We start from the raw sequence: 26617 nt of genomic DNA on the forward strand, positions 1-26617 counted from the left end.
ACTCCTTTTTAAGGGTGTGTTCACACGTGCATATTTTCTGCTGCAGATTTGAGTCAGATTTTTCTGCCCATTGAAGTCAAAGGGCAGCAAAATCTGCAGCAGAAATACCCATGTGTGAATGTACCCTTTGGTCACATGTGGCATATTTTCTGCAGCTGTGTTTGCTACTCGTTGTCTCCAATGGGTAGGAATATATGCAGCAGCGAAATAGGTTGGATGTGACCCTACCCTGAATGTGAACCCTGACTTGGCCTCATTCATTGTTTGTACCCTAGGCTATAGGATATGGTTCGTACATATGGCGTGTGAATTCCTCATGTCCACCACTGGGTTGGTTAACCAAGTAAATGTAAACTGAGAGTTTATAGTTTTGAGATTTATTTGATGTTCTGAAAGAACCGATCCCAGCACAGACTTCCTCAGCAAACATTTTATTGTCCCATCTTAGGGACCTGCACCCATTAGACAAAGTAGGGTATATCCTAATGATGAAAGTTTCAGATTTAGGGCTCGTTCACACTGGCGGATTACCTGCAGAATTTCCGCAGTGTATTTGCTGCAGAAAATACGCAGCCGATTTTGCTACCATTGACTTCAATGCTTCTGAAGGAAAATCTGCAAATGTGACTATTGAAGATTTTCTGCTGACCCCTTGAAGTCAATGATGGCAAAATCTGCAGCGGATTTTTCACAGCAAATACACTGCGGTAATTCTGCAGATAATCCGTCCGTGTGAATGTACTCTTAAGGTGAACTTCCCACATACAGCGATTTTTAGAAAAATTTAGCAGTTTTTCACATCATACTTTATAGCCAAAGCCAGGAGTAAATTCATAACAGAGCATTTCATAAAAGTGCATTTGGCTTCAATAGCGATATGGAGGAAAAAACAAGTTAATAATAAATAAATTGATAAAGGAATGCACCTGGTAAAGCTGTCCCATGTGACTAAATAGAATGTGAGTGTAAGGCTGAGTTCACACTGCGGAATCTCTGGGCAGAATTTCTGCCAGAGATGGAGCCAGCAGCACTAGGATCGCACGGACTGCCTTGCCGGCCCCATAGATGGCAATGCATTTTTGAGCAGATCTCCCAAAAAAATCCACCCAGAAATGCATTGCACTCTATGGGGGCAGCAATGCAGTCTGCTCGGTCCTAGCGCCGCCAGCTCGATCTCCGTCAGAAATTCTGCAGTGTAAACTCTAGGGTAAATATGCAGAATGTCAGCACTGAAAATACCGGCGGACGTTCTGCACATTTGCATGTTCCGTCATCTTGATAGAATATGGAAAAACAATGAACTTGTAAATTGTTCCTGTGGGCAATGAAATTGGGATTTTGGGAAATTCCGCTGTGTGCACAGTTCAGCAAAATCCATTTGAAATCCATAGGACTCTGCTGCAGGAGAGCTTCCGGCTGAATTTTTCCAGCAGATTCCGCTCAGAATTTCCACTGTGTGAACAAGGCCTAAAACTGCATTCAACTATTATTGAATAAAACCTCAGTTTTATTTGTATGGTTTGGTCTCAGACAGATAAATGGATTACAACAAATCAGAAAATGTGTCATGTTTGTATGTTTTATCCTTATTTTTCCCCCTTGCTCTGTGTATAACATAAATAGTATTGTGTAATGAAATGGATTCCCTTTTGCAAATTGCAATGGTTATACCTGCAATTGTTATGACTTGCCACAAGAGGTCACTAAAAGACCAAAAGAAATTCTCAGAGCTTTGTGTGCTTTTGCTTAATGTATCTTTGTAATTTAACTTTGTTTTCCATAAATAATTTTTATTTTATTAGGTGACATTTCGGACAAGAATCTACCACTGCAACATTAACAGCCAAGGTGTCATCTGCCTTGATATCTTGAAAGACAACTGGAGCCCGGCACTGACCATTTCTAAAGTTCTCCTCTCCATCTGCTCCCTGCTCACAGACTGTAACCCTGGTGAGCAATTCTTCTTAATTTATCTGCTACACAATATTAAGGCCAAGTTCACATTGTATTTTGGGAAGTTTCTCTACCTGTAACATGGTAATTTTACAGGTGAAAAAACAACCCAAAAATACTTTTTACACTAAGATCTAAAGAACTCTGTAGCAAATTCACTTTTTCATTTTTTTTTATGGCTGTGAAACTGACATTGAATTTCTTTTGAGCTTTCAACCCCTAAAAACAGTATTTCCAGCAATTAAAACTACAAATAAAAACTAAAAAAAACTTGATTTATTTAGCTCCAGACATTTTTTTTATGAAAAATAGCAGTTTCTTTTAATGGCAGAAAGTACAGACCAAAAAAATTAAACAATGGTTTAAAATGTTATTCTATAGGCAAGATTTTTGTATTCCATTTCTTTAAATATTCACAAAGTTTAAGATCAACCTTTTGTTGTCTTTATTTGTCTGGTTCAGTATTAGGCTGTTTACATGTTCAGGTAGTTCGGTGGGGAAAAAAAAATTCTAAATCAACTGGTGCCAGAAAGTTAAACAGATATGTAAATTATTTCTATTTAAAAATCTTAATCCTTCCAATACTTATCAGCTACTGTATGCTCTACAGGAAGTTGCATTTCTTTTGTTGAATTCTTTTCAGTCTGACCACAGTGCTCTCTGCTGGCACCTCTGTCCATGTCAGGAACTGTCCAGAGTACAAGTAAATCCCCAAAGCAAACCTCTCCTGCTCCGGACAGTTCTTTATACGGACAAAGGTATCAGCAGAGAGCACAGTGGTCAGACTGAAAAGAAATTAAAAAAGAAAATGACTTCCATTGGAGTATACAGCAGCTGATAAGTACTGGAAGGATCAAGATTTTTAAATAAAGTAATTTAAAGGGGTACTCTGGCCCGAAGACGACATATCCCCTATCCAAGATGCCTGATCGCAGGGGTCCTGCCGCTGGGGACCCCCGCAGTCTTTCATGCAACACCCTGCTATCCTCAGCCTCCGGGAACGAACATCGCTCTGGGTCTGATGGATCACGATCACATGGCCGGAGTATTGTGATGTCACGGCTCCGCCCCTAACAGCCCTAATAATATGGCAGTAGAATCGGCACAATGCTGACAGTAACGATGAAGATGCAGAAGCTCTTATAACATCTGACATTTCAGGGATCATGTGATCATCACAGCAGATGCAGGTCACTATTGTAGACATTATACAGTGCTGTGCAGATGAAGAATGGGATTTTTGTCATCCCTGAGGGGCTGCCTAAAACCTATGGAAAATCAGACTGCACAGACTAATCTCTTTGTATTACAGATGTGGGACAGAGCGCTCAAACCCTTTTCTTCTTTCTTACAGCTGATCCTCTTGTTGGAAGTATCGCCACTCAGTACATGACCAACAGAGCAGAGCATGACAGGATGGCCAGACAGTGGACCAAGAGATACGCTACATAGATCCTGTGACGCACCGCTTAGTCTGTGATGGCGAGAGCTGCTTGTTAACTGGGCAATGGAGGGTGGGAATCTGCAAAGAATAGGTTATTTCTATAACAGATTTTATTCAGTCTTTTATTTCCAGAGAATTTTGTTATTGTAACTTAAGGTATCTTTCTGCAGTAATTGACTGGAGCAAGTCAAACACACACAAGACAGACATGAACCTGTAATGTTAGCTTTTATGATGATTACAAAGAACGGAAAGTTGTTTCCCCCCCATTTTTGTTCCATGACATGTAAGCGATCGAAGCAATTTAATTTTGTACAGTTACACTGCATAGGCCGACGTCACATCTGTGCTGGAGCTCCATTCAGGTCACAGAATCCTTTTTATTAGCAGGATCCGAGCAAATAGAAAAATGCCTCAAGCTGTATTTTCTTGTCAGATCCTGCTAAATAAATGGAAACCAAACAAACCCCATTAAAGTGACTGGTATCCTTTTGTGCAACGGACTGTCTGACTCCGTACGGGCCTCCGACGCAGATGTGAACTCGGCCTTATACAGTAAAGGTCTGTGTTAAGTTTTGTTGAGGGACTGAATGAGTAATTTGTGTATGAAAGATGAGCGGTGGTGTGTGTGAATGTACAACATAACCAAGTCTCCACCACGAAGGCCTGCGACTGGCTGGAATCTGAGGAACTGGTTATATCTGTATTCTGAAAACATTTTACACTTTATATCATTTTCTTTTTTGTATATCAGTAAATTCAGCTGAGAGACTTTAACAGAATCTGTAGTGAAATACCTTAAGCTGTTTAAACGTAAAAGTGAATAAGAATTACTCTGTGGATTGGTTATATGTTGTAGGCTAAAGAAGTCTGCATTTGTTACTGTGCTAATAAAAGTGGAAAAAGTAAACAGAAGTGTGTGTGTGTGTATTTATTTATTATCTGACAGGGCGGGTTACTCCAGGATTACTCTCTCGTAGGAGTAAGGGTATGTTCACACGGCATTATGTCCGTGTAGAATTCAATGGGCTTCTGCTGCACTGCGCACACGGTGGAATTTCCGTGGCAGATGTTTCTACTGTGGAAATCCCTGATTTCGCCATCAGCAGAGAGAACAGACATGTTCTTTCTACGGATTTCGCTTGGAAATCAATTGCAGTCTGAGACAACTCATTTCCGTGCGGTCCTAGTGCCTGCCAGACTTTCAAAAGTGCAGAATGTCTGCCCATGTACTCCGAACAGACATTCCGCACATTTTCCTACTGTGTGAATATACCCTTACAAAGAAATACATAAGGTTTTATGCTTTTTTTTGCCATCTTCTTGGTCTATCTGGCATATTATCAAAGATTGGCTATTATACCTTTTGCGCATGGCAAAAAAGATCTTCCATAGACCCAAAACCTGTGTAGAGGATGAATAATGTAGTTGCTCATGAACCAATGAAATGTCCTCTGAAAAATGTATACAGTCTGGTTGCTATGTGCAACTGCACCATTCTTCCTCTATACAAGTGTTTATAAATACCTCAGGGTGCTTATAGAATATAGTTCTTTAATATCCTATGGAACAAAGCCCTTTTTTTTTTTTTTTATGTCTGATTCATATGAGGCTGACAAACTATGAAAAAGGCTGCGTAAAAGTCTATGGATCCAGTGTTACAGCTCTCTACAATTTTAAGATTGTATGGTGCTGTAATACAAGTAGTGTGCATGAGGTCTAACACTGAGCACCATAGGTTGGATGAATTGTCTTTTTAATCAGAAAACTACTGATAATCATATGGAATATCCAACATATTTTAATGTACACCTACGATGGCCCCGACATACGCTAATTTCAACATAGTTACATAGTTAGTATGGTTGAAAAAAGACATACGTCCATCAAGTCCAACCAGGGGATTGAAGGGAAGGATGTAAGGGGATAAGGGAAAGGGATGTAGTTTTATAATTCTGCATAAGCATTAATGTTATTTTGTTCCAGGAATGTATCTAACCCTGCTTTAAAGCTGTTAATTGTTCCTGCTGTGACCAGTTCCTGAGGTAGACCGTTCCATAAATTCACAGTCCTCACGGTAAAGAAGGCGTGCCGCCCCTTTAGACTAAACCTTTTCTTCTCCAGACGGAGGGAGTGCCCCCTCGTCCTTTGAGGGGGTTTAACCTGGAACAGTTTTTCTCCATATTTTTTGTATGGGCCATTTATATACTTATATACGTTTATCATATCCCCCCTTAAACGTCTCTTCTCAAGACTAAACAATTGTAACTCCTTTAATCGCTCCTCATAGCTAAGATGTTCCATGCCCCATATTAGTTTAGTCGCGCGTCTCTGCACCCTTTCCAACTCCGCAGTGTCCCTTTTATGAACAGGCGACCAAAACTGAATAGCATATTCCAGGTGAGGCCGTACCAATGCTTTATAAAGGGGGAGTATTATGTCCCTGCCCCTCGAGTCCATGCCTCTTTTTATACATGACAATATCCTGCCGGCTTTGGAAGCAGCAGCCTGATATTGCATGCTATTTTGTAGTCTGTGATCTACAAGTACACCCAGATCCTTCTCTACCAGTGACTCTGCCAGTTTAATCCCCCCTAAGACATACGACGCATGCAGGTTATTAGTACCCAGATGCATAACTTTACATTTATCCACATTGAACCTCATTTGCCAAGTGGATGCCCAGACACTTAGTCTATCCAAGTCATCTTGTAACTTATGCACATCCTCTATAGACTGTACCGTGCTACAAAGCTTGGTGTCATCTGCAAAGATAGAAACAGAGCTGTTAATACCATCCTCTATATCATTGATAAATAAATTAAACAGCAGCGGGCCCAGTACTGAACCTTGGGGTACACCACTAATAACCGGGGACCAATCAGAGTACGAATCATTTACCACCGCTCTCTGGGTACGATCCATGAGCCAGTGTTCAATCCAGTTACAAACTAAAGTTTCCAAGCCCAAGGACCTTAACTTACCTGTCAGATGTCTGTGAGGGACAGTATCAAACGCTTTGGCAAAATCCAGAAACACTATATCCACAGCCATTCCTCTGTCAAGGCTTCTACTCACCTCTTCATAAAAGCAAATTAGATTGGTTTGACAACTTCTATCCTTAGTAAACCCATGCTGGCTATCACTTATAATACTATTATCCCCTATGTATTCCTGTATGTAATCCCTTATAAGTCCTTCAAACAATTTACCCACAATGCACGTTAGACTTACCGGTCTATAATTGCCTGGCGAAGACCTAGAGCCCTTCTTGAAGATTGGTACCACATTAGCCTTGCGCCAGTCCCTTGGCACAATACCAGACACCAGAGAATCTCTAAATATCATGAACAAGGGTACAGATATTACTGAACTTACCTCTCTAAGAACTCTTGGGTGTAGTCCATCCGGCCCTGGAGATTTGCTTACATTTACTTTACTTAACTTACCTTGTACCATCTCTACATTAAGCCAGTTCAATACATTATATGATGTGTTACCAGCACTGACCTGACCAATGTCAGCTCCTTCTTCCATAGTATATACAGAACTAAAGAACCCATTCAGTAGCTCCGCCTTCTCTTGATCGCCCGTGACAACCTCCCCATTATCATTATTAAGGGGTCCTACATGCTCTGTCCTTGGTTTTTTTGTATTTATATATCTAAAAAAATATTTAGGATTAGTTTTGCTTTCTTCGGCCACCTGTCTCTCATTTTGAATTTTTGCTGTTTTTATTACATTTTTACAGATTTTATTAAGCTCCTTGTACTGTTTAAATGTTATAGCTGACCCATCAGATTTGTATTTTTTGAAGGCTATTTTTTTGTTGTTTATTGCTCTTTTAACCTAATTTGTCAGCCATGTAGGATTTAGTTTTAATCGTTTATATTTGTTCCCCTTTGGTATATATTTAGCTGTATAGTTATTTAGAGTTGATTTAAAGATGTCCCATTTACCTTCTGTATCAGTATTTGAGAACACCTCCCCCAGTCTATGTCCTGTAGAGCAGCCCTCAGCCCAGGGAAGTTTGCCTTTTTAAAGTTATATGTTTTTGCTTTCCCCGTCTGTCTTTGTTTTCTACATTTTGTCAAAAGTAACTATATTGTGGTCGCTATTACCAAGGTTTTCCCGCACAGTTACATTACCAACCAGCTCTGCATTGTTGGAAATGATCAGATCCAACAAGGCATCACTTCTTGTTGGGTCCTCCACAAACTGGCCCAGAAAATTATCCTGCAATAAATTTAGGAATTTTCTCCCCTTTGTAGTTTTAGCCAACCCCCGGCCCCAATCTATATCTGGATAGTTAAAATCTCCCATTATTACCACTGTACCTGCCCGGGTGGCCCTCTCTCTATTTGTTTATACAGCCGACCTTCTATCTCTTCAGTGATATTAGGGGGTCTGTAGATTACACCAAATACTATTTTTTCTGTATTTCCCTCCTTTTGTAATTCTACCCACAGAGATTCCACCTCCTCAGAATCATCACACACTATGGCATCGTTCACATTGACTTTCATACCACTTCTTACATACAGACAGACTCCACCACCTTTTCTGTTCATTCTATCCTTGCGAAACAATGTAAACCCCTGCAGATTAACAGCCCAGTCATGCGAGGAGTCCAGCCATGTCTCAGTGACCCCAACTATATCAATGCTCCCCCATTTTATTTGCTAGGCTTCTGGCATTTGTGAACATACACTTTACATTTCCATTAAGTTTTACACATATAGTCTCACTAATGGGATTTTCAGAGTTATTGGGGTTAATGTCATTTTTTGAGTTATAAGGGCTAATTGTACTATTTAAGTTATTGGGGCTAATGGGATTTTTTGAGTTATTGGGTCTAACGTTATTATTTAAGTTATTGGGGCTAATGGGATTTTTTGCGTTATTGCGTCTAACGTTGTTATTTAAGTTATTGGGGCTAACGGTATTTTTTGAGTTAATGGGGCTTATTGTAGTTATTGAGTTATTGGGGCTAATGGAATTTTTTGAATTATTGGGATTACAATTTTTCGGGCTACATTTATTTTTACAGCTGGTTTGTAACGCATGAATCTCCTTATCCACTGTTCTTAACCTCCCCCCACAGGACTCCTCTCCACCCGCCATTATGTCCTGACCCCTCTCTAACCTATCCATCCCACTGTCTGCTTTCTTTGCTTTATTATCCTCCCCCCACTCACCTAGTTTAAATACTCAGCCACCCCTTCCAGGATTCTCTCCCCCAGCACAGCAGACCCCCTTCCATTCAGGTGCAAATTATCCGTAGAATAGAGTTTGTACCCCAATGAAAAGTCAGCCCAGTGCTCTAAAAACCCAAACCCTTCCCCCTCACACCACGACTTAAGCCATGCATTTAACTCCCTAAGCTCACGCTGTCTTTCCTGCGATGCGCATGGCACAGGAAGTATTCCAGAGAACACAACCTTAGAGGTCCTTCCCTTCAGCTTGGCACCTAGTTCCTTGTAATTATTCTTCAAGGACCTCCACCTACCATGTATTCTGTCGTTGGTTCCCACATGGACCACGACAGCTGGGTCATCCCCAGCCCCCCCCTAGTAATTTGTCCACCCTTTCCACCACATGCCGAACCCTGGCACCAGGGAGACAGCAAACCATTCGGTTGAGGTGGTCTTGGCAACAAATTATTCTATCCGTCTTCCTGATTATAGAGTCCCCTACCACAACTAACTGTCTTGGCCTACCTGCGTAACCATCCCCCACACTACTAGTTGAGCTGTTCCCCCGGCTGTTAGGGAGACCAGTATCCACTAGGGTTGCCATCTCTGATACTGAGGCCCTCGCATCATCGCCCAACTTGGCAATTTTACTTGGGAGATCAGAAGCAGAAGTGACCTTCCTTTTCCTTGCCCCCTTTCCAGTCCCTCTAACTACATTAACCCAGCTCCCTACTTGGGCCTCCTGGCTAGTTTCTCCAACCTCCATTTCTACCCCACTAACTGCTTGCTCTGTAAGATTGTCAATCGCCCTCAATGTTGCATTTTGCTCCTCTAGATCTCTAATACGAGCTTCCAGGTGGGCAACATGCTCACATTTGTCACAGCGGTATTCACCCTGAAGCTGCTGCTCCAGAGATGTATACATGTGGCACAATGTGCACTGAAGAAAACCTCCAATCCTGCTGTCCATATCCTTGGTGACAAACAGCTGTTATTAACTATTAAGAAAAACTACTTTTATCAAGGGAGTGTAATACTTAGTTACAGTGGGTCCTGCTTACAACTCCTGCTTTCTAAACTTCTGCTTATAAAACTTCTCAGAGGCCATCGCATGTTGAAGGCAGCATCAACATACGATGCTTTTGTATGTCGGGGCCATCGCATAAACTGCTATCCGGCAGCACAGACTGCTTCAGCTGCCACTGAATAGCCGTTTACGGTGCCCCGTGTGGTCCGCTGATGATCACTTACCTGTCCACTTATCTGTGCTCTTTTCTCCCGACACCTTCTAGCTCATTCTATGTCTGTTACTTAAACTTTCTACATGTTATAGTTTACATATGAGAATCTAATGTTTATGGGGCTCGAAGGACAGAATAAACTCTCCACAAAAAGCGCTCTCTCTAAAAAATATCTCCATTTTCAGCCGTAAAATTGTGTGCATTTAGTCATTTTACTATGAAGTTTAACAATTTTTTCTTAAAACAACATTTTACTGCTTAAAAACAGTCACCGTTACTATATGTACATGGCCTAAACATGTATTTCTTCAGTGTACAGTCAGTGTCCTAATTTCCTTCATAGTTTCTTTTAAGTACAGGTCACTAGTCTGCTCTGTAGTGTCTATAGACGGCATAGGAGAGCCATTGGCTGACTGCTCTTGTACATAGGTTTACACTAGCTGCTACACACACAAGCTGTCCAGGAGTCTAAAGTGGCACTCAAATGGAGTCTAGCCATAAGTTGGCAGGGTTCACATTACAGTGATCCCTCTACTTACAATGGGCCTCATACAATAGTTTCAACATACAATGGTCCAGAAAAGATCAATGTAAAGTTGAAACCAGACTTAACATACAATGCTATGGACATTCCAGATCTGCATAAGGGTGCATTCACACCACGTTTTGTACATACGGGTGCCGGATCCGGCGGGGGGGAGGGGCAAACCGGGCGCTCCCGTACCCCGGCCGGATCAGCCCGTGACTCCATTTACTTTAATGATCTGACCGGAGTAAAACGGTGACTCCGGTCGGCTCAGTTTTGACCCGTTTGCGGTTTCCTGACCGGACCTAAAACCGTAGTATACTACGGTTTTAGGTCCGCTCCAAAACTGAGCCGACCGGAGCCACCGTTTGACTCCTGTCAGATCATTAATGTAAATGGAGTCACGGGCTGATCCGGCCGGGGTACGGGAGCACCCGGTTTGCCCCTCCCCCCGCCGGATCCAGCACCCGTATGTACAAAACGGGGTGTGAATGCACTCTAACCCGTCAATGTCCATTCTGATTGGTCAGATGTTCCAGCCATTCACTGGTAAAACCCCTGTATTACTAAAGCGTATACACTGACTGGTGTCTGGTAGTGCCCCCTACAGTACAGGGAGGTATTACATGTTCTGTACTCTCTACCTGTACCAGGGTTACCTGCTCCTTTGGACACCAGGAGGGACATTTATCAATGTTTGCTTATGTATTCTTTTTTTTAGTAATTTTTCCCTTACTTTTTTTTTGCTTATGTGTGACTTATTTATCAACTGGTTTCAGCCTGTTGATAATTTTCTTTCACATAAGCAATTTTTCCTTTTTTACTTTGGTAGTAGGTTTTTCTGCTCCATGTTTGAGCTGGAGTAAATTTAGTCAATTTTTAACGCTGTTGCGACTTTTTTTTGCGCAGTTGCGACTGTCGCAGTTAATAAATACCTGACTACCCGTAGTCCATTTTAAAATTATTACTACATAGTAAATTTTAGGAAAACTTGCTTTTCTCGCTTTCCAGTCAAAATGTCGCACGAAAAATCGAGTAGTCGCAGTTGCGACAATTTTGCGACAATTATAGTAAAGAAAACCTGACTAAACCCGTTGATAAATGTCCATACAGGTGAGGGCGACTCCATGAACAGTGTGTATTATACAGGACCCTGTAGAAGCTCCTGTCCTCTACATAGGTCAGTGTTTCCCAACTAGGGTGCCTCCAGCTGTTGCAAAACTACAACTCCCAGCATGCCCGGACAGCCTTTTGCAACAGCTGGAGGAACCCTGGTTGGGAAACGCTGAAATAGACAGTAATTTACAGCTTCCAGCAGCTCTTTCTTACTTTTATATGTAAGGACTTACTTTATCTGTATTAGTTATCTACTTTATTTATCTTTAATCCTCACTTTTTCCTATTTTTGGATGACATTTTGGTGCCTTTAGAACCAATTACCAGATTTCCATAGAGTTCTGGTCTCAACATACAATGGTCGTCCCAGAACCGATTAATATTGTAACTTGAGGGACCACTGTACATTTGTCTTTCCAGGCAAACTTTTGAGTCAGAATAAAACAACCTGAACACAGACCCTAGCGGATTACATTATGGCCTGTGCCCCTCTTGCATGGATGTTGTTTTGCCGACATACTGTGTCTCAGAAGGTACAATCCTATGTAAACGAGCAAAACTAATAATGATTAACAGTTTATTCCGACAGGTTTATGGTGTAAATGAGATTTAAAATATCCAAGAAAAATAGCAGTTTGATGATACAGCCGGAAGATATAATGCCAGGAGTTCAGAGGCAGATATCACGTTGATACCAGCAGGAAGGACAGAACCACTTCCAACAGGATAGCCATCCTGCGGAGAAACAAAAAGGAGCTATCAATATGCAGCCATCATATTCAAGCTTTATATTTTTTATGTGCTACTGTTTGTAAATCATGTTTATTTGTGATAAATGCTGTACACAATATTGGTATTTGTAATCTTGCCATAACTTGGTTACTATTCGTCCAGAGGGTCTACCCATAACTGATTCACATGCTATCAGAGAGAATGGCACTAGTCATAGGAAAGCCTATGGAAACCTAATTTGTAGGGGTAGAAAGTAGAGATGAGTGAACTTACAGTAAATTTGATTCGTCACGAACTTCTCGGCTCGGCAGTTGATGCCTTTCCTGCATAAATTAGTTCAGCTTTCAGGTGGGCTGGAAAAGGTGGATACAGTCCTAGGAGACTCTTTCCTAGGACTGTATCCACCTTTTCCAGCGCACCTGAAGGCTGAACTAATTTACGCAGGAAAAGTCATCAACTGCCGAGCTGAGAAGTTTGTGACGAATCGAATTTCGCTAAGTTTGCTCATCTCTAGTAGAAAGGCCAAAATAAAATGTTAAACCCAATGACCTCCAGACCAGTGGATGAAGCGCACTAGCACGTAACGCGTTGCATGTTGGGAATAAAGCTGATTGCTTCAACTGCTGCCTGGTCCCGCAGCGCCCTACTATCCACTGGTCTGGAGGTCGTTTGTTTTTTAATTGCTTTTATTGTGGAGTGGCAGCAGAGGGATCTGCTTCATGCCATCATCCAAGTTGTGCTGGCATTTGCACAACTTACATTGGTAAGCGCTCTATCATTATTAGCGTTCCCACTTATGTTATTTATTGCACCATGGAGCACTCCTTTTTGTCTTTTTTTGTAGTAAAATAAAATGTTGAGAGCATGATACTATAAGTAGGACTTTTCACACAAAATGTATGACTTCTCCTGAGGATATGAGTGTCCCTGCCAATTAACTGAGTTGTGAAGCTGACATGGAGGAGCAGACAGCTCTATACATTGTAGCGGTTGTGCTGAGGTACTGCAGCTGTGTTCCTATTGAATGGCATCTGAACTGTAGTGGAAGAGAAGAGGGTTCCAGCTCCCCGGAAAATCATAAAGTAATCATGAAAAAATGTAATGTCAAATTTAATTAGTCCATATTAAAATCCAAACAAAAGCACCCAGTGCAGATAAAAACTCAACGCTGACGTGTTTCGGACCAACTAGTCCTTAGTCATGGAGATCCATGACTAAGGACTAGTTAGTTTGAAACGCGTCGGCGTTGGTGTTTTTGTTTGGATTTTAATATGGACTAATTAGATTTTGGACTTTTGATTTTTTCATGATTACTTTATGATTTTCCGGGTAGCTGGAACCCTTTTCTCTTCCATTGCTTTATAGAGGATAATGGCCCGACCTTCTCCTTGCTCCTGGATACCAATGACAAAGTGCTCGTCAAACAACAACATATCACAATGGTGAGCTGGCTCTATTTCTTTCTGACTTTATTCACATCTGAACTGTAGTACCCAGTATGACCACTATACAATGTATAGAGCCATCTTCTCTGCTTTGTTTCGCTGTGTATGGTGGTGACACATATCAAACAGCTATTTGGCAGGGATTCTAGGTGTCTGCACCACCAATCTGATATTTAGGACCTACTCTGAGGATAGGCCAGCAGTAAAAGTTTACCCGGAAAACTCTTAATCACAAATAATTATCCTTGCAGTCTTTTCCTTCTGTGCTGGAAACAAGTTATGAACTATGACCTGTTCTGGATTCATTCTGTCATTATATTCAGGTCTATTCACCATAGTCCTTTATAAGCTTCTTAGTATGTGCAACCAGTACCATGGATTGTCCAATTGGAACGCAATGGACACTAGTGTCATGGAGCACAGTTATAAAGACGCCATGACAGCTCTGTCCAACCTGTAGATACCAACAAGTCCTTGTGAGCTGCATCGGAAAATCCTGGCCACCTTGATGGCCCTAACACTAGTGTGACTAGAGCCTTACACTGGCCAAATTACTGGGATTTCATTTTTCTGTAGCTGGCCCCTGCTGTGGCATCTTCTACAAAGGCTAAACTAAAACTGGAGACCTCCATAGAATCACGAGGAATGAAGGGCACAGGTGTAAGTCAAGTACAATATTTAATGTGATCATTGTTCAAAAGTGCACAGTAGATTAAAAAATCGAGCGAATATATGAAAAAAAAAAAAAAAAACACCAAGGAATTTAAAACCATCCATAAGAAATACTATCTAAACCCCAGTTGTTAGTTGTCAGATGAAGGGGTGCCCTTACTTTTTCTCCCAGGTAAAGGGAAGGGGGATTTGCTCTGCAGCTGGTTGAGTTTGTTGGCCACCGTAGTGAAGGGCTCAAATAAGGTCTTTCTGTCTGTAACTGAGACTTCCCAGAGTTTCACTTTTTCCCCTTTTGCCCAGTGTAAAGCCATTTCTGTATCCACTTGTCTGTATTCTTCCAGGTCTGCTTTATTGCCCAAAACAACAGTGACCATCTTAGAAAACAGAAAAAAGAAGTTACCATAGTCTAGCGCAGAACCATTTCTTCTATAAATAGTGGAATGTCTATAGCTTTATTGTACTCTAGTTTACTTATTATAAACTTGCCATATGCACAAAATAAGTAGACTTTCTAGCACTACTTTTAGAGCCCATTATTATGTAGCCTGCGCTTTTAATTCTTCCAAAAAAAAAAGTCTAGGGCAGCATAACAGTGTCTGATTTATGTAAAGTAGCTCTCTCCCCTGAGGAAGAGAGTTATAGGGTATGTTCACATGATGGAGATTCCACAGCAGCAGAGTCCCATTGATATCAATGGGACTCTGCTGTGCTGTGCTGTGCACACGGCAGAAATTCCACAGAATTCCCCAGAGGGTCCAGTCAGGGGAGTGTCTGCACAGAACTTTTCCGTGCAGAGATTCTCCAGTGTAAACATAACCTTACTTTGTGGTGCCACCTTTTGGAGGTAGCCTCAATGTGAGTGAGGTTTGACTTCTTAAAAGGGTACCTCTCATCAAAAAAACTTTTGATATATTATAGATTAATGTATGCAGAATAACTTTACAATAGCATGTTAAAAAAAATATGCTTCTTTCTATTTCATTTTTCCACATTGAAAAAAATGACCATTAGGGGTCTCCCTACCAGTCCTTTTTTTTTTTTTTTTTTTTTTTTTTTTTTTATAGATTTCAGACGTATGCTGGAGTCCTAAATCTTAGACTGCAGCCGGGACACAGACAAACTCCTGGCAGGGAGCAGTGCTGTGCTTGTCTATGTCCCAGCTGCAATCTGAAATTTAGGACTCCTGCATGAGTCTGAAATCTATAAAAAAAAAAAAAGGACTGGAAGGGAGATCCCTAGTGGTCATTTTTTCAAAGTGGGAAATTAAATAGAAAGAAGCATATTTTTTTTTTATAACATGCTATTGGAAAGTTACTCTGCATACATTAATCTATAATGTATCAAAAGTTTTTTTGATGAAAGGTACCCTTTAAGGGTACGTTCACACATACAGTATCCTGCACAGGATTTGTAACTGCTGATTAGAAGCTGTGCTCAGTCATTTAGTTTACATTCAAATCTGCAGCAGAAAATCCTAAGGGTATGTTCACACGCGCAGATTTTTTAGCGGGTTTTCTGCTGCGTATTTGAAAGTGGGCGGGCTCTTCTCGGCTGTCCGCAGCAGATTTTCTGCGGCGGAATTTACGCTGCGGAAAATCCGCCACAGTCCCTACTGACTTCAATGGGGCTTGCGGCGGATTTTCCGCAGTGTACATTCTGCCGCGGAAAATCTGCTGCGGACAGCCGAGAAGAGCCCTCCCACTTTCAAATACGCAGCTGAACACCCGCAAAAAAATAAAAAAATAAATCAGCGCGTGTGAACGTACCCTAAAGGAGAATTCCGGGATGTAACAACTTACCCCCTATCCTTAGGATAGCGGATAAGTGTCAGATCATGGGGGGTCCGACCGCGCTGGAGTACCCCGTCCCCCGCGATCTCCCGCACGGTGCCCCAGTTCTCAGCATGAATGGGGCGTGTCAACCACGACACGAAGCGGCGGCTGACACTCTCCCTTCATGCAGCTCTATGGGAGAACCGGAGCGCTGCTTTCAGCAATTTCTGGCTCTGCCATAGAACTGCATGGAGGAGGCGTGTCGGCTGCAGCTTCAATGTGGGTGATCGCGGGGAGCCCTAGTGCTTGGACCCCCCCGCGCTTTTACACTTATCCCCTATCCTTAGGATAGGGGATACGTTGGTACATCCTGGAGTTCTCTTTTAAAGATCCTTAAAATGTAAGTGGGGATTATAGTACAGATTTATTAAAACCTGTGCAGAGGGAAAAAAATTATCAGTGCCCATAGCAACCAATTAGCTCTCTTTCATTAAAAATAAGTGATTTAATTGGTTGCTATGGGCTGCTGGTCAATTTTCTTCTACACAGGTTTTGATAGATTTAATTAAATAACGGTATCCTGGCTTTAATAGTTAAGACCTTCGGGAATTTATTGGCAACATCAGTAGAGGAATTTGGGTAGGAATATACCTTTCCTTTCAGGAAATAAAAGGTGCTTCCCAAGAGGTTAACTATTTTCTTTTGTAAGCCTCTTTGACATTAGACAATGTATCGTCCCATGTAAACACAGCCTATGCAATACGCTATTTTACCTCCTTTTTATCCCGGAAACGTTCTATATCTCTTTTAAGTTGTTCAACCTTTCTGAAGGATTCCAGGCTGTCCACACTGTAGACAAGAATAAAGCCATCAGCAATGGAGAAGTAATGCTTCGGCAGCTCTGTGCCTTCCTGAAGTCCCTGTGTATCATAGAGGCGCAGCTGCTCCCTCACTCCACGCTCTGTTTCCACTGAAGCAATATATATATCTTCCAAGGTTTCAATGTTTTCCTGACCTGCAACAAGCCAAAAATAATTTCTCCCTTGAAAAAACTAAATCATCAATTTTTCAGTGCCTTCAGCGAAAGAGAAGACCAGATGTTTCCATTCCAGTTATTTCACCTATAGTAGAGAGTAGGGCGACACTTACATTGCAGCGTCAAGTAAGTCTCATCACATGCAGGAGATTGCTCCTGGAATGCCCTGCTGTCCTCATCAGATCTGCAGATGATCTAAGCTGCATGGAGCTGGCAAACACCTTAGGAAATCTAGCCTTTGATGGGAATTGGATCCGCCTAGTTCGATTGGAGGTTTTCCCTAGAGATAAGCAGCGCCAGACTATTCCTCCTCCATAGAGCTTATTAATAGGAATTGTCAGCCGTGAAAAAGAGCCACATTAATGTGGAAAGTGCCAAATGCTAAAAGATTCTTTTAACCAAATATGTATTGCAGCTTACAACATTTCCGGTGTTTAATTGTATTCTCTATACTCTACTTTAAGGCCTCCATCTCATACATATTTATCAGTTTTTTTTTTCCCTTTTTGCACCCAGCACCTCTATTCAGTTAAAGCTCTATTCTAATTACAGTCTGTTATAAGAAGGGTAGATAGACAATAATCAGTCATGGCTTCTAATATAGACAGGATACAATATAATATATATATATATATATATATATATACACACATATATACACACACACACACACACACACACACACTTACCAATTATGTGGCTTCCGTACAACACCTGTTCCAGTATAGCGGTTTTTCCCACTGCTGACAGTCCACAAACAACTACTCGACTCCCTTTCCCCATTATCCACAGGCAATTCTGTATGTAAACAGCAGCAATACAAAACAACATATGCATTATATGAAAATCCCATTGACTGTTTAGTGTAAGGTCTTATGCACTCATCAAGGCCTGGGTAGGATCACACAGAATCTTTATAGACTTGTATTGTGGATCTACTCTGACACACTTAAAGGGGTACTCCACTGGAAAAATTAAAAAATGTAATTTAAAATCAACTGGTGCCAGAAGGATAAACAGATTTGTAAATTACTTCTATATAAAAAATCTTTATCCTTCCAGTACTTATCAGCTGCTGTATGTTCCAGAGGAAGTTCTTTTCTTTTTTAATTTACTTTCTGTCTGACCACAGTGCTCTCTGCTGACACCTCTGTCCATTTAAGGAACTATCATGAGTAGGAGCAAATCCCCATAGAAAACCTATCCTGCACCGGACAGTTCCTAAAATGGACAGAGGTGTCAGCAGAGAGCACTGTGGTCAGACAGAAAGGAAATTCAAAAAGAAAAGAACTTCCTGTGGAGTATACAGTAGCTGATAAGTACTGGAAGGATAAAGATTTTTTTTAATAGAAGTAATTTACAAATCTGTTTAACTTTCTGGCACTAATTTATAAAAAATAAATAAATAAGGTCCCTTTTCCACCACATACCACATTGTTCTCTATGGGATTCCACCATTGAAATTCCAGAACCTAGACTCCGTTGAAAGAATTAACATGGTTATTCATTCTGCTGAATTTGCTCTGAAATGCATTGCCTTAATTTGATATGGCACATATCTGAGTGGTCAAAGTGCCAGCTTGTTTTGCCAGCACCCACTCCAGACAGAAGATTCCATAGTGTGAATGAACCATAATTCCCAATCAGAAGAAAAGAAATACTTCTGAGGCTAGGTTCATACTGCATTAATGCACCCGTTATTTGTATCTGTCGGCATCCTGCCAAAACAGGATGCCAGTGTGTAATGTTAACAGTGGACTAAATTAATTTCAATGGTTGAACAGAATCACCTAGTTACTGAGTTAGGGATGTATGTGCTATTTTTAGTGGACTCAAAAGCGCACCAGTCTGCTTAAAATAGCGCATAGGTCCTGAATGAATAGATTTCAATGGCTGAACAGAGTCATTTAGTGGCTCCAGTCTGCTGCTCCCGTTAACAGTGTATGTTGCCATCCTGTTTTTGGTGGGATACTGACAGACCTTATTTCTGACATGGCACACTCCATATGGAACATAACTAAGTAGACCATACACTGATGGTACCCACAAACATGCTCACAGAGCATTTAAAAACTGGGGGATGTGTCCATCACAGCATTAGTACTTCTGCCCTTGACAAAGCCTGTTGTATCTGGCGAAACGTCTGGGATAGCTGCAGGGGCGTACCTAGAGCATTTGGCACCCGGGGCGGACCCTTTGTTTGGCACCCCCCCTCCCACACACACACACACGCACCCCCCCCTTAATTATACCCCCTCCCTCCCCTCCCCCCAGGGGTGGACTGACAACACTCGGGGCCCCCAGACCAAAAAAAAGGCAGGGGCCCCTGCTAGGCTCTGCAGCTCGTCAATCTTCTGCCATGCTCCTATTCCACCAAAATCCCACACACAATAAATTTAAATTTATATACCGTATTTATCGGCGTATAACACGCACTGGCGTATAACACGCACCCCCATTTTAACACGGAAATTTAAGTAAAAAAAATTAAATGTAAAATAAATGACTTGGACTAAATGCCACATCATCCCCTCAACTTTGTTTTCTTCTGCACCTGTTTGGTCCCGTTCCCTCCAGTGCCACATCATTCCTTCCCTTTTATCAGTCCCTGTGCCACATTTAACCCCTCTCATCGCCACCCCCCCATGTCTCATCATCCCCCCCATGTCTCATCATTTCCCCCTGTCATAGACCACCACTAGCCATACAGACATTAAGCATTTAGTGCCTCCCCCCACCATCATTTCCCCCTGTCTCATCATGTTCCCCCATCATTCCCCCCTCATCATCCCCCACCCTGTCTCATCATCCCCCACCCCTCTCATCATGTCCCCCATCATTCCCCCCTCATCATCCTCCTACCCTGTCTCATCATCCCCCCACCCCGTCTCGTCATGTCCCTCATCATTCCCCCTCATCATCCCCCCACCCTGTCTCATCATGTCCCTCATCATTCCCCCCTCATCATCCCCTTAACCTGTCTCATCATGTACCCCATCATTCCCCCTCGTCATCCCCCACCCTTTCTCATCATGTCCCTCATCATTCCCCCCTCATCATTTGCCCATCATCCCCCCCATCATTTCCCCCTGTCATCATCCCCCCCCCCCATCATTTCCCTGTCTCATAATCCCCCCCATCATGTTCCTCCTATGGCAGCCAGTGGTCTTCAACCTGTGGACCTCCAGATGTTGCAAAACTACAACTCCCAGCATGCCCGGACAGCCAACTGCTGTCCGGGCATTCTGGGAGTTGTAGTTTTGCAAGATCTGGAGGTCCGCAGGTTGAAGACCACTCTTCCCCTTTCCTTACTTGTCTGCGCTTCGGCTTTCTTGCGGGGTCAGTGAAGCAGATGAGTTACGTCCTCTCCCGGCTTCTCTGTGCGGCATCAGGGATGTCACTTTTCGGCGGTAACTACAGGAAATGAAAAGTGACATCAGTGATGCCACACAGAGAAGCCGGGAGAGGACGCCACTCATCTGCTTCACTGTCCCCGCAAGACCCTCCGCCTGACCTGACCTGCCGAAGCGCAGCCAGGTAAGGAAAATAAACAAAACTATAAAAAGCAGGAAAAGGGGGAATGATGAGGGAGGGGGAGGTTCTCCCGCATTATACACAGGTACTGGTGTGGTGGATAGTGCGGGAGACGCTGATTAAAAGGTAGAGCAGATCCGGACAAGGTAGGGCTCATTTTAATCAGCATCTCCCGCACTATCCACCACACCAGTACCTGTGGATAGTGCGGGAGAAAACAAGTGACAGAGCGGGGAGGAGATGCCGCTGGCCACTGATTTAAAGTGGCCGCGGCCGTGCTGTTAACACTTAACAAGCAGACGCTGCTGCGGCCGCTTTAAATCAGTGATCAGAAGATTTATTGGCGTATAACACGCAGGCAGACTTTTTGAATTAGTTTAAGTTTTAAAAGTGCGTGTTATATGCCGATAAATACGGTATGTAAGAAACACTTTAAAGTAGGTAAATTTCAATGACCAATAATACTGGTATACAGAAAGCAAATATATACGACCACACAATAACTGAATAATACCGCCATACTGTACTGAATAAAACCACTATATACAGACCAGTATACTATAAAGAATCTGTATACAATATAAGTGATTATATACAGGACCATATGGCGGTAGATATCAGCTGTACACAGGATGTATACACCATATAAGCGATTACAGTTACATTTTGGGACTCACAATTACGTCTTTTCTGATCAGCGGCGTCCTCTTTTCTTCTCCGTCCGGATAAGACCGCCATGTGGATCTCTTAACATCTGCAGGAAAAGCATGTCAGACTCTGCATTTTTTAGTGCCCTCCCCTCCTATACACAATCTGCTCATCTATAGGCCCACAAACTGTAATAATGCCCTCCTTGGTGTCCTGCACAGTAAAAGGGCAGGTAGGTAGGTAGCCAGGTAATGCCCTCTCCCTCCCTTCCCCATAGGTATATGCAGAGCACCCCCCCCTTCCCCATAGGTATATGCAGAGCACCCCCCCCTTCCCCATAGGTATATGCAGAGCACCCCCTCCTCTCCCCCCCCTTCCCCATAGGTATATACAGAGCACCCCCTCCTCTCCCCCCCCTTCCCCGTAGGTATATACAGAGCACCCCCTCCTCTCCCCCCCCCTTCCCCGTAGGTATATACAGAGCACCCCCTCCTCTCCCCCCCCCTTCCCCGTAGGTATATACAGAGCACCCCCTCCTCTCCCCCCCCCCTTCCCCGTAGGTATATACAGAGCACCCCCTCCTCTCCCCCCCCCTTCCCCGTAGGTATATACAGAGCACCCCCTCCTCTCCCCCCCCTTCCCCGTAGGTATATACAGAGCACCCCCTCCTCTCCCCCCCCCTTCCCCGTAGGTATATACAGAGCACCCCCTCCTCTCCCCCCCCCCCTTCCCCGTAGGTATATACAGAGCACCCCCTCCTCTCCACCCCCCCTTCCCCGTAGGTATATACAGAGCACCCCCTCCTCTCCACCCCCCCTTCCCCGTAGGTATATACAGAGCACCCCCTCCTCTCCACCCCCCCTTCCCCGTAGGTATATACAGAGCACCCCCTCCTCTCCCCCCCCCTTCCCCGTAGGTATATACAGAGCACCCCCTCCTCTCCCCCCCCCATTCCCCGTAGGTGTATACAGAGCACCCCCTCCTCTCCCCCCCCCCCATTCCCCGTAGGTATATACAGAGCACCCCCTCCTCTCCCCCCCCCATTCCCCGTAGGTATATACAGAGCACCCCCTCCTCTCCCCGTAGGTATATACAGAGCACCCCCTCCTCTCCCCCCCCCCATTCCCCGTAGGTATATACAGAGCACCCCCTCCTCTCCCCCCCCCCCATTCCCCGTAGGTATATACAGAGCACCCCCTCCTCTCCCCCCCCCCATTCCCCGTAGGTATATACAGAGCACCCCCTCCTCTCCCCCCCCCCCCATTCCCCGTAGGTATATACAGAGCACCCCCTCCTCTCCCCCCCCCCTTCCCCATAGGTATATACAGAGCACCCCCTCCTCTCCCCCCCCCTTCCCCATAGGTATATACAGAGCACCCCCTCCTCTCCCCCCCTTCCCCATAGGTATATACAGAGCACCCCCTCCTCTCCCCCCCCTTCCCCATAGGTATATACAGAGCACCCCCTCCTCCCCCCCCCCTTCCCCATAGGTATATACAGAGCACCCCCTCCTCTCCCCCCCCTTCCCCATAGGTATATACAGAGCACCCCCTCCTCTCCCCCCCCTTCCCCATAGGTATATACAGAGCACCCCCTCCTCTCCCCCCCTTCCCCATAGGTATATACAGAGCACCCCTCCTCTCCCCCCCTTCCCCATAGGTATATACAGAGCACCCCTCCTCTCCCCCCCTTCCCCATAGGTATATACAGAGCACCCCCTCCTCTCCCCCCCTTCCCCATAGGTATATACAGAGCACCCCCCCCCCTCCCAGGCAAGGTTAAAAAATAAATAAAAAGGATGCTCACCTGATGTCCCAGGCAGCGATCTCCTCAGCAGGGGCACGCGTCTTCTCCCCTCCACAGTACAGGCGCCGGATGAGTGACGTCACCGGCGCCTGTACTGCGTGCTGCGTAGGGGCGGAGGTCACGTCTCCTCTGTGTAGCTTCAGATGCGGCTCACACAGAGGGGACGCCTTCTCCTGTATGTGCGTGTATCGCACATACAGGAGAAGGCACCGCTGTCTGCTGGGGATCTGGGAGTGTCCCGGACCTCAGCAGCGGCGGGTCAGTCCGCCCCTGGCACCCCCCTTGAGAGTGGCACCCGGGCCCCCCCCTTGGTACGCCACTGGATAGCTGTAATAGATTTTAGATAGCATTGTGATGAGTTCAGTGGCATTTGAGAGTAAGTAGAAGGAAGTCCTTTTACACAAATAAGCCATTCCTACAATATCTACTGAGCTAGTAGATGATAGATTGAAGTGAATTTAGCGTTAATGAACATCTTATAGTACCCCCCCAAAAAAAAAAATTATATTATATATATATATACACATATATATATATATATATTGAGTGACACTCAGAAATCAGTCACCACTCATCACGTTGTGTTCTTAATACACCACTTTTCTTTGTGCACTTGGGGTTAAAGGGGTACTTTTTTCTTTTAAATCAACTGGTGGCAGAAAGTTAAACATATTTGTAAATTACTTCTATTAAAAAATCTTAATCATTCCCGTACTTATTAGCAAAAAAAGAATTTCCTCTGTAGTATTCAGCAGCTCTTTGATGACATCACGAGCACAGTTCTCTCTGCTGACGTTATTATAATAATAATAATAATAATAATAACGCTTTATTCTGTCCTTAGTAGGATTTGAACCCAACTACCCAGCAGTGCAAGGCAGCAGTGCTAACCACTGAGCCACCATGCTGACCTTAGCATACATGGTTGAATGGTTGCTAAAATGGACAGAGATGTCAGCAGAGAGCACTGTGCTCGTGATGTCATCAGTGTTCCAAAAAGAAAGGAGTTTCCTCTGTAGCATTCAGCAGCTAATAAGTACTGGAAGGATTAAAAATGTTTTAATAGAAGTAATTTACAAATATGTTTAACTTTCTGCCACCAGTTGATTTAAAAGAAAAAAGGTTTTCACCGGAGTACCCCTTTAATGTTTTAGGGTAAATTCACAGGGGCGTATTTCATTTTAAACTCGCAGCAGATTTCCTGCTGCGAGTTTGAAAAAGGGCTGGTATTATTTATTTTAATTTTTATTTTTCCAAGGGGCAGTGTATTATTGACTCTGGGAACCACTATGATAACTTTTTTTTATTTATTTTTATTTTTTATTTATTTTTTACTTATGAAAAATACACTAGTGTGAAAGTGACCCCAGGAAAAAACACCTGCCATACTGCATGGGGTAAACCTAGAGTAAATCTATGCTAGATCAGAGAAAGATTGATACAGACCCACAGGATTTAACAGCACTACATTCAGGATCTGTGCCATTAGGATTCCTAATATAGCTGTGTGCATAGACACATTTATCATCATAATTGCAAAAATATTTGCTTCTGCAAAGTTTTACCACAAGGGGGCATATATGTAATGTTAAATTCATTTTATGAAGTCATTTCTACACATTTCATAATTTTCTTGTTACACTTTGCGCAAAAACAAAAGCAAATTCACATTTTGAAAGGGTGGTCCAGTGAAAAACCACTATCCACAGCATCAGAGATAAGTGCCAGATTACACAGGGGGGTATGTCTGACCGCTGGGACCCTCTGCGATCTTCTGAATGGGACCTGGCTCTCTAGAAGGAGTGCGTGCTGCAGAGGGCACATGCTCCATTCATTTCTATGGGAGCACTAGTGTTGGGCGCGAATATTCGCATTTCAAATTGTTATCGCAAATTCGCGAATATTGCGAATATATTCGCTATATATTCTAAATTGTGAATATTCGCTTTTTTTCTCCATATGCGCATGTGTGCATATTCGCATATGCAAATATTCACATATTCCTTCTTTTCACTTGTGGGCCACCGATTGGAATGATGCAAATACACTTGTCAGAGGTTATCAACAACATCCTTAGCAACCAATAGTAAAGTTGCACACCCCCTCACTGTTTTCTTCCTCGAATACGTGGAGAATATTCGCAATATAATGAATACGCGAAATTTGCGAATATAGGATGAATATTCGTCTATATATTCACGAAATATCACAAATTTGAATATGGGCAAGGCTGCTCATCACTAGGGAGCACCAGAGATGCTCGGGTACAGCACTCTGTTCTCTTTTGCTCTCCTATAGAGAATGAATGGAGCACTTGCCTGGTCCTGTTTAGGGGGGGGAACAAGTTGTTTTTTTACCAGACAACCCCATTAACACCTGGGCTATGATTTTTCGAAATGTGTGAGAGAGAAACTAGAGAGATTTTGCATTTAACAACCAATCACAGCTCAGCTTTCACTTTACCAGAGCTCGCTAAGATGTGAAAGCTGAGCTGTGATTGGTTGTTATGGGCAAAATCTCTCTAGTTTTTCTCTCACACATTTAAAAAAAATTCATAGCCCAGGTTTTAACCACTATTTGAAAAAAAAAACACACATTACAAATGACCCCTCAGGGCTCCTTCTCGCACTGTTCATTTTTGCCATTTTTAAAACACTGTCAGCTTAGGGTCTTCTTTTGAAACTGTCTTCTGAAAAAGAAAGAAAAAGAAAGAAAATAAGGCCTGATTAACCTACCTCTTTCAGTCCCATCTTGGATAATAGCAGTTAAATAATACATTGGCCCTTATTTACTAAGAGTGTTGTGTAGGTTTCTTTGTGGGTTTTAATTCCCTACAATTTATTTTCCGCTGTATTTACTAAGGTTTGCCTACATTTTCCAATTTCCCTACAATTTCCTTTTTTACACATGTTCTGATCTGTCTGGTTTTCCTCAGCTCAAATCCACCACATTTTCTGTGGAAACCTTAGTAAATATGTTGGGTTTTTGTGAAAATGTCGGGAACATGCCCCTTTTTTGAGACCACACCCCTTTCCCCGGCAGCCACGTCCCTTTTTCGAGTTTTCTTAGCAAAATGGAGAGTTAGTTGGGGTTTTTTCAATTCTGGTGCAAATTCTGGCGCAGACAGAATTTGTGGCGCAGATTCTGGCGCAGACAGAATTTGTGGCGCAATGCGACAGAATCGGGCGCACAACCCGACAAAACATGTCGGGTTTGCAATAGTAAATGAGGGCCAGTGGCCCTCATTTACTAACAGTGGAGTGTCGGTTTGTGTTTTTGCAAGTCCTTTACTCCTTTTTTTCTGATGCTATTTACTAATCTGTCGCCCAATTTTCCTTTCTTTCTGTCGCAGGTTTTTTTCTGTTGCACAAAATGTATTCTGTGCGACAGAAAAAAAGTCTCTGCTAATTCTGACTACATTAGTGCTTGTACTACTACCCCCATGATGGAACAGGGTCTGTTCCATGTTGGGGGTTGTAGTAGAGGGGCTGAGGGAT

The 26617-nt window shown here is 43.1% G+C and overlaps 2 protein-coding genes across 2 annotated transcripts in view; one reads left to right on the forward strand and one right to left on the reverse strand.

Annotated features, from left to right (window-relative positions):
• The window catches only part of UBE2E1 (ubiquitin conjugating enzyme E2 E1), a 44688-nt gene extending 40376 nt beyond the window's left edge, over nt 1-4312 (forward strand). The window contains exons 4-5 of the mRNA XM_056519976.1: nt 1803-1950; nt 3308-4312. Coding sequence (XP_056375951.1) covers nt 1803-1950; nt 3308-3405 — 246 coding nt within the window. The 3' untranslated portion in view covers nt 3406-4312. The remainder of the gene's footprint in view (nt 1-1802; nt 1951-3307) is intronic.
• Nucleotides 4313-12064: 7752 nt separating this feature from the next.
• NKIRAS1 (NFKB inhibitor interacting Ras like 1) lies at nt 12065-17915 on the reverse strand. The gene is made up of 4 exons (XM_056518421.1): nt 17822-17915; nt 16870-17111; nt 14485-14698; nt 12065-12210 (listed from the first exon to the last, which is right to left on the reverse strand). Exons 1-4 carry the CDS (start codon nt 17913-17915, stop codon nt 12146-12148), a joined length of 615 nt encoding a protein of 204 aa, XP_056374396.1. The 3' UTR covers nt 12065-12145.
• Nucleotides 17916-26617: the final 8702 nt, after the last annotated feature.

This window comes from Hyla sarda, chromosome 5 (assembly GCF_029499605.1).
Source record: "Hyla sarda isolate aHylSar1 chromosome 5, aHylSar1.hap1, whole genome shotgun sequence".
In the NCBI taxonomy this organism is placed as follows: Eukaryota; Metazoa; Chordata; class Amphibia; order Anura; family Hylidae; genus Hyla; species Hyla sarda.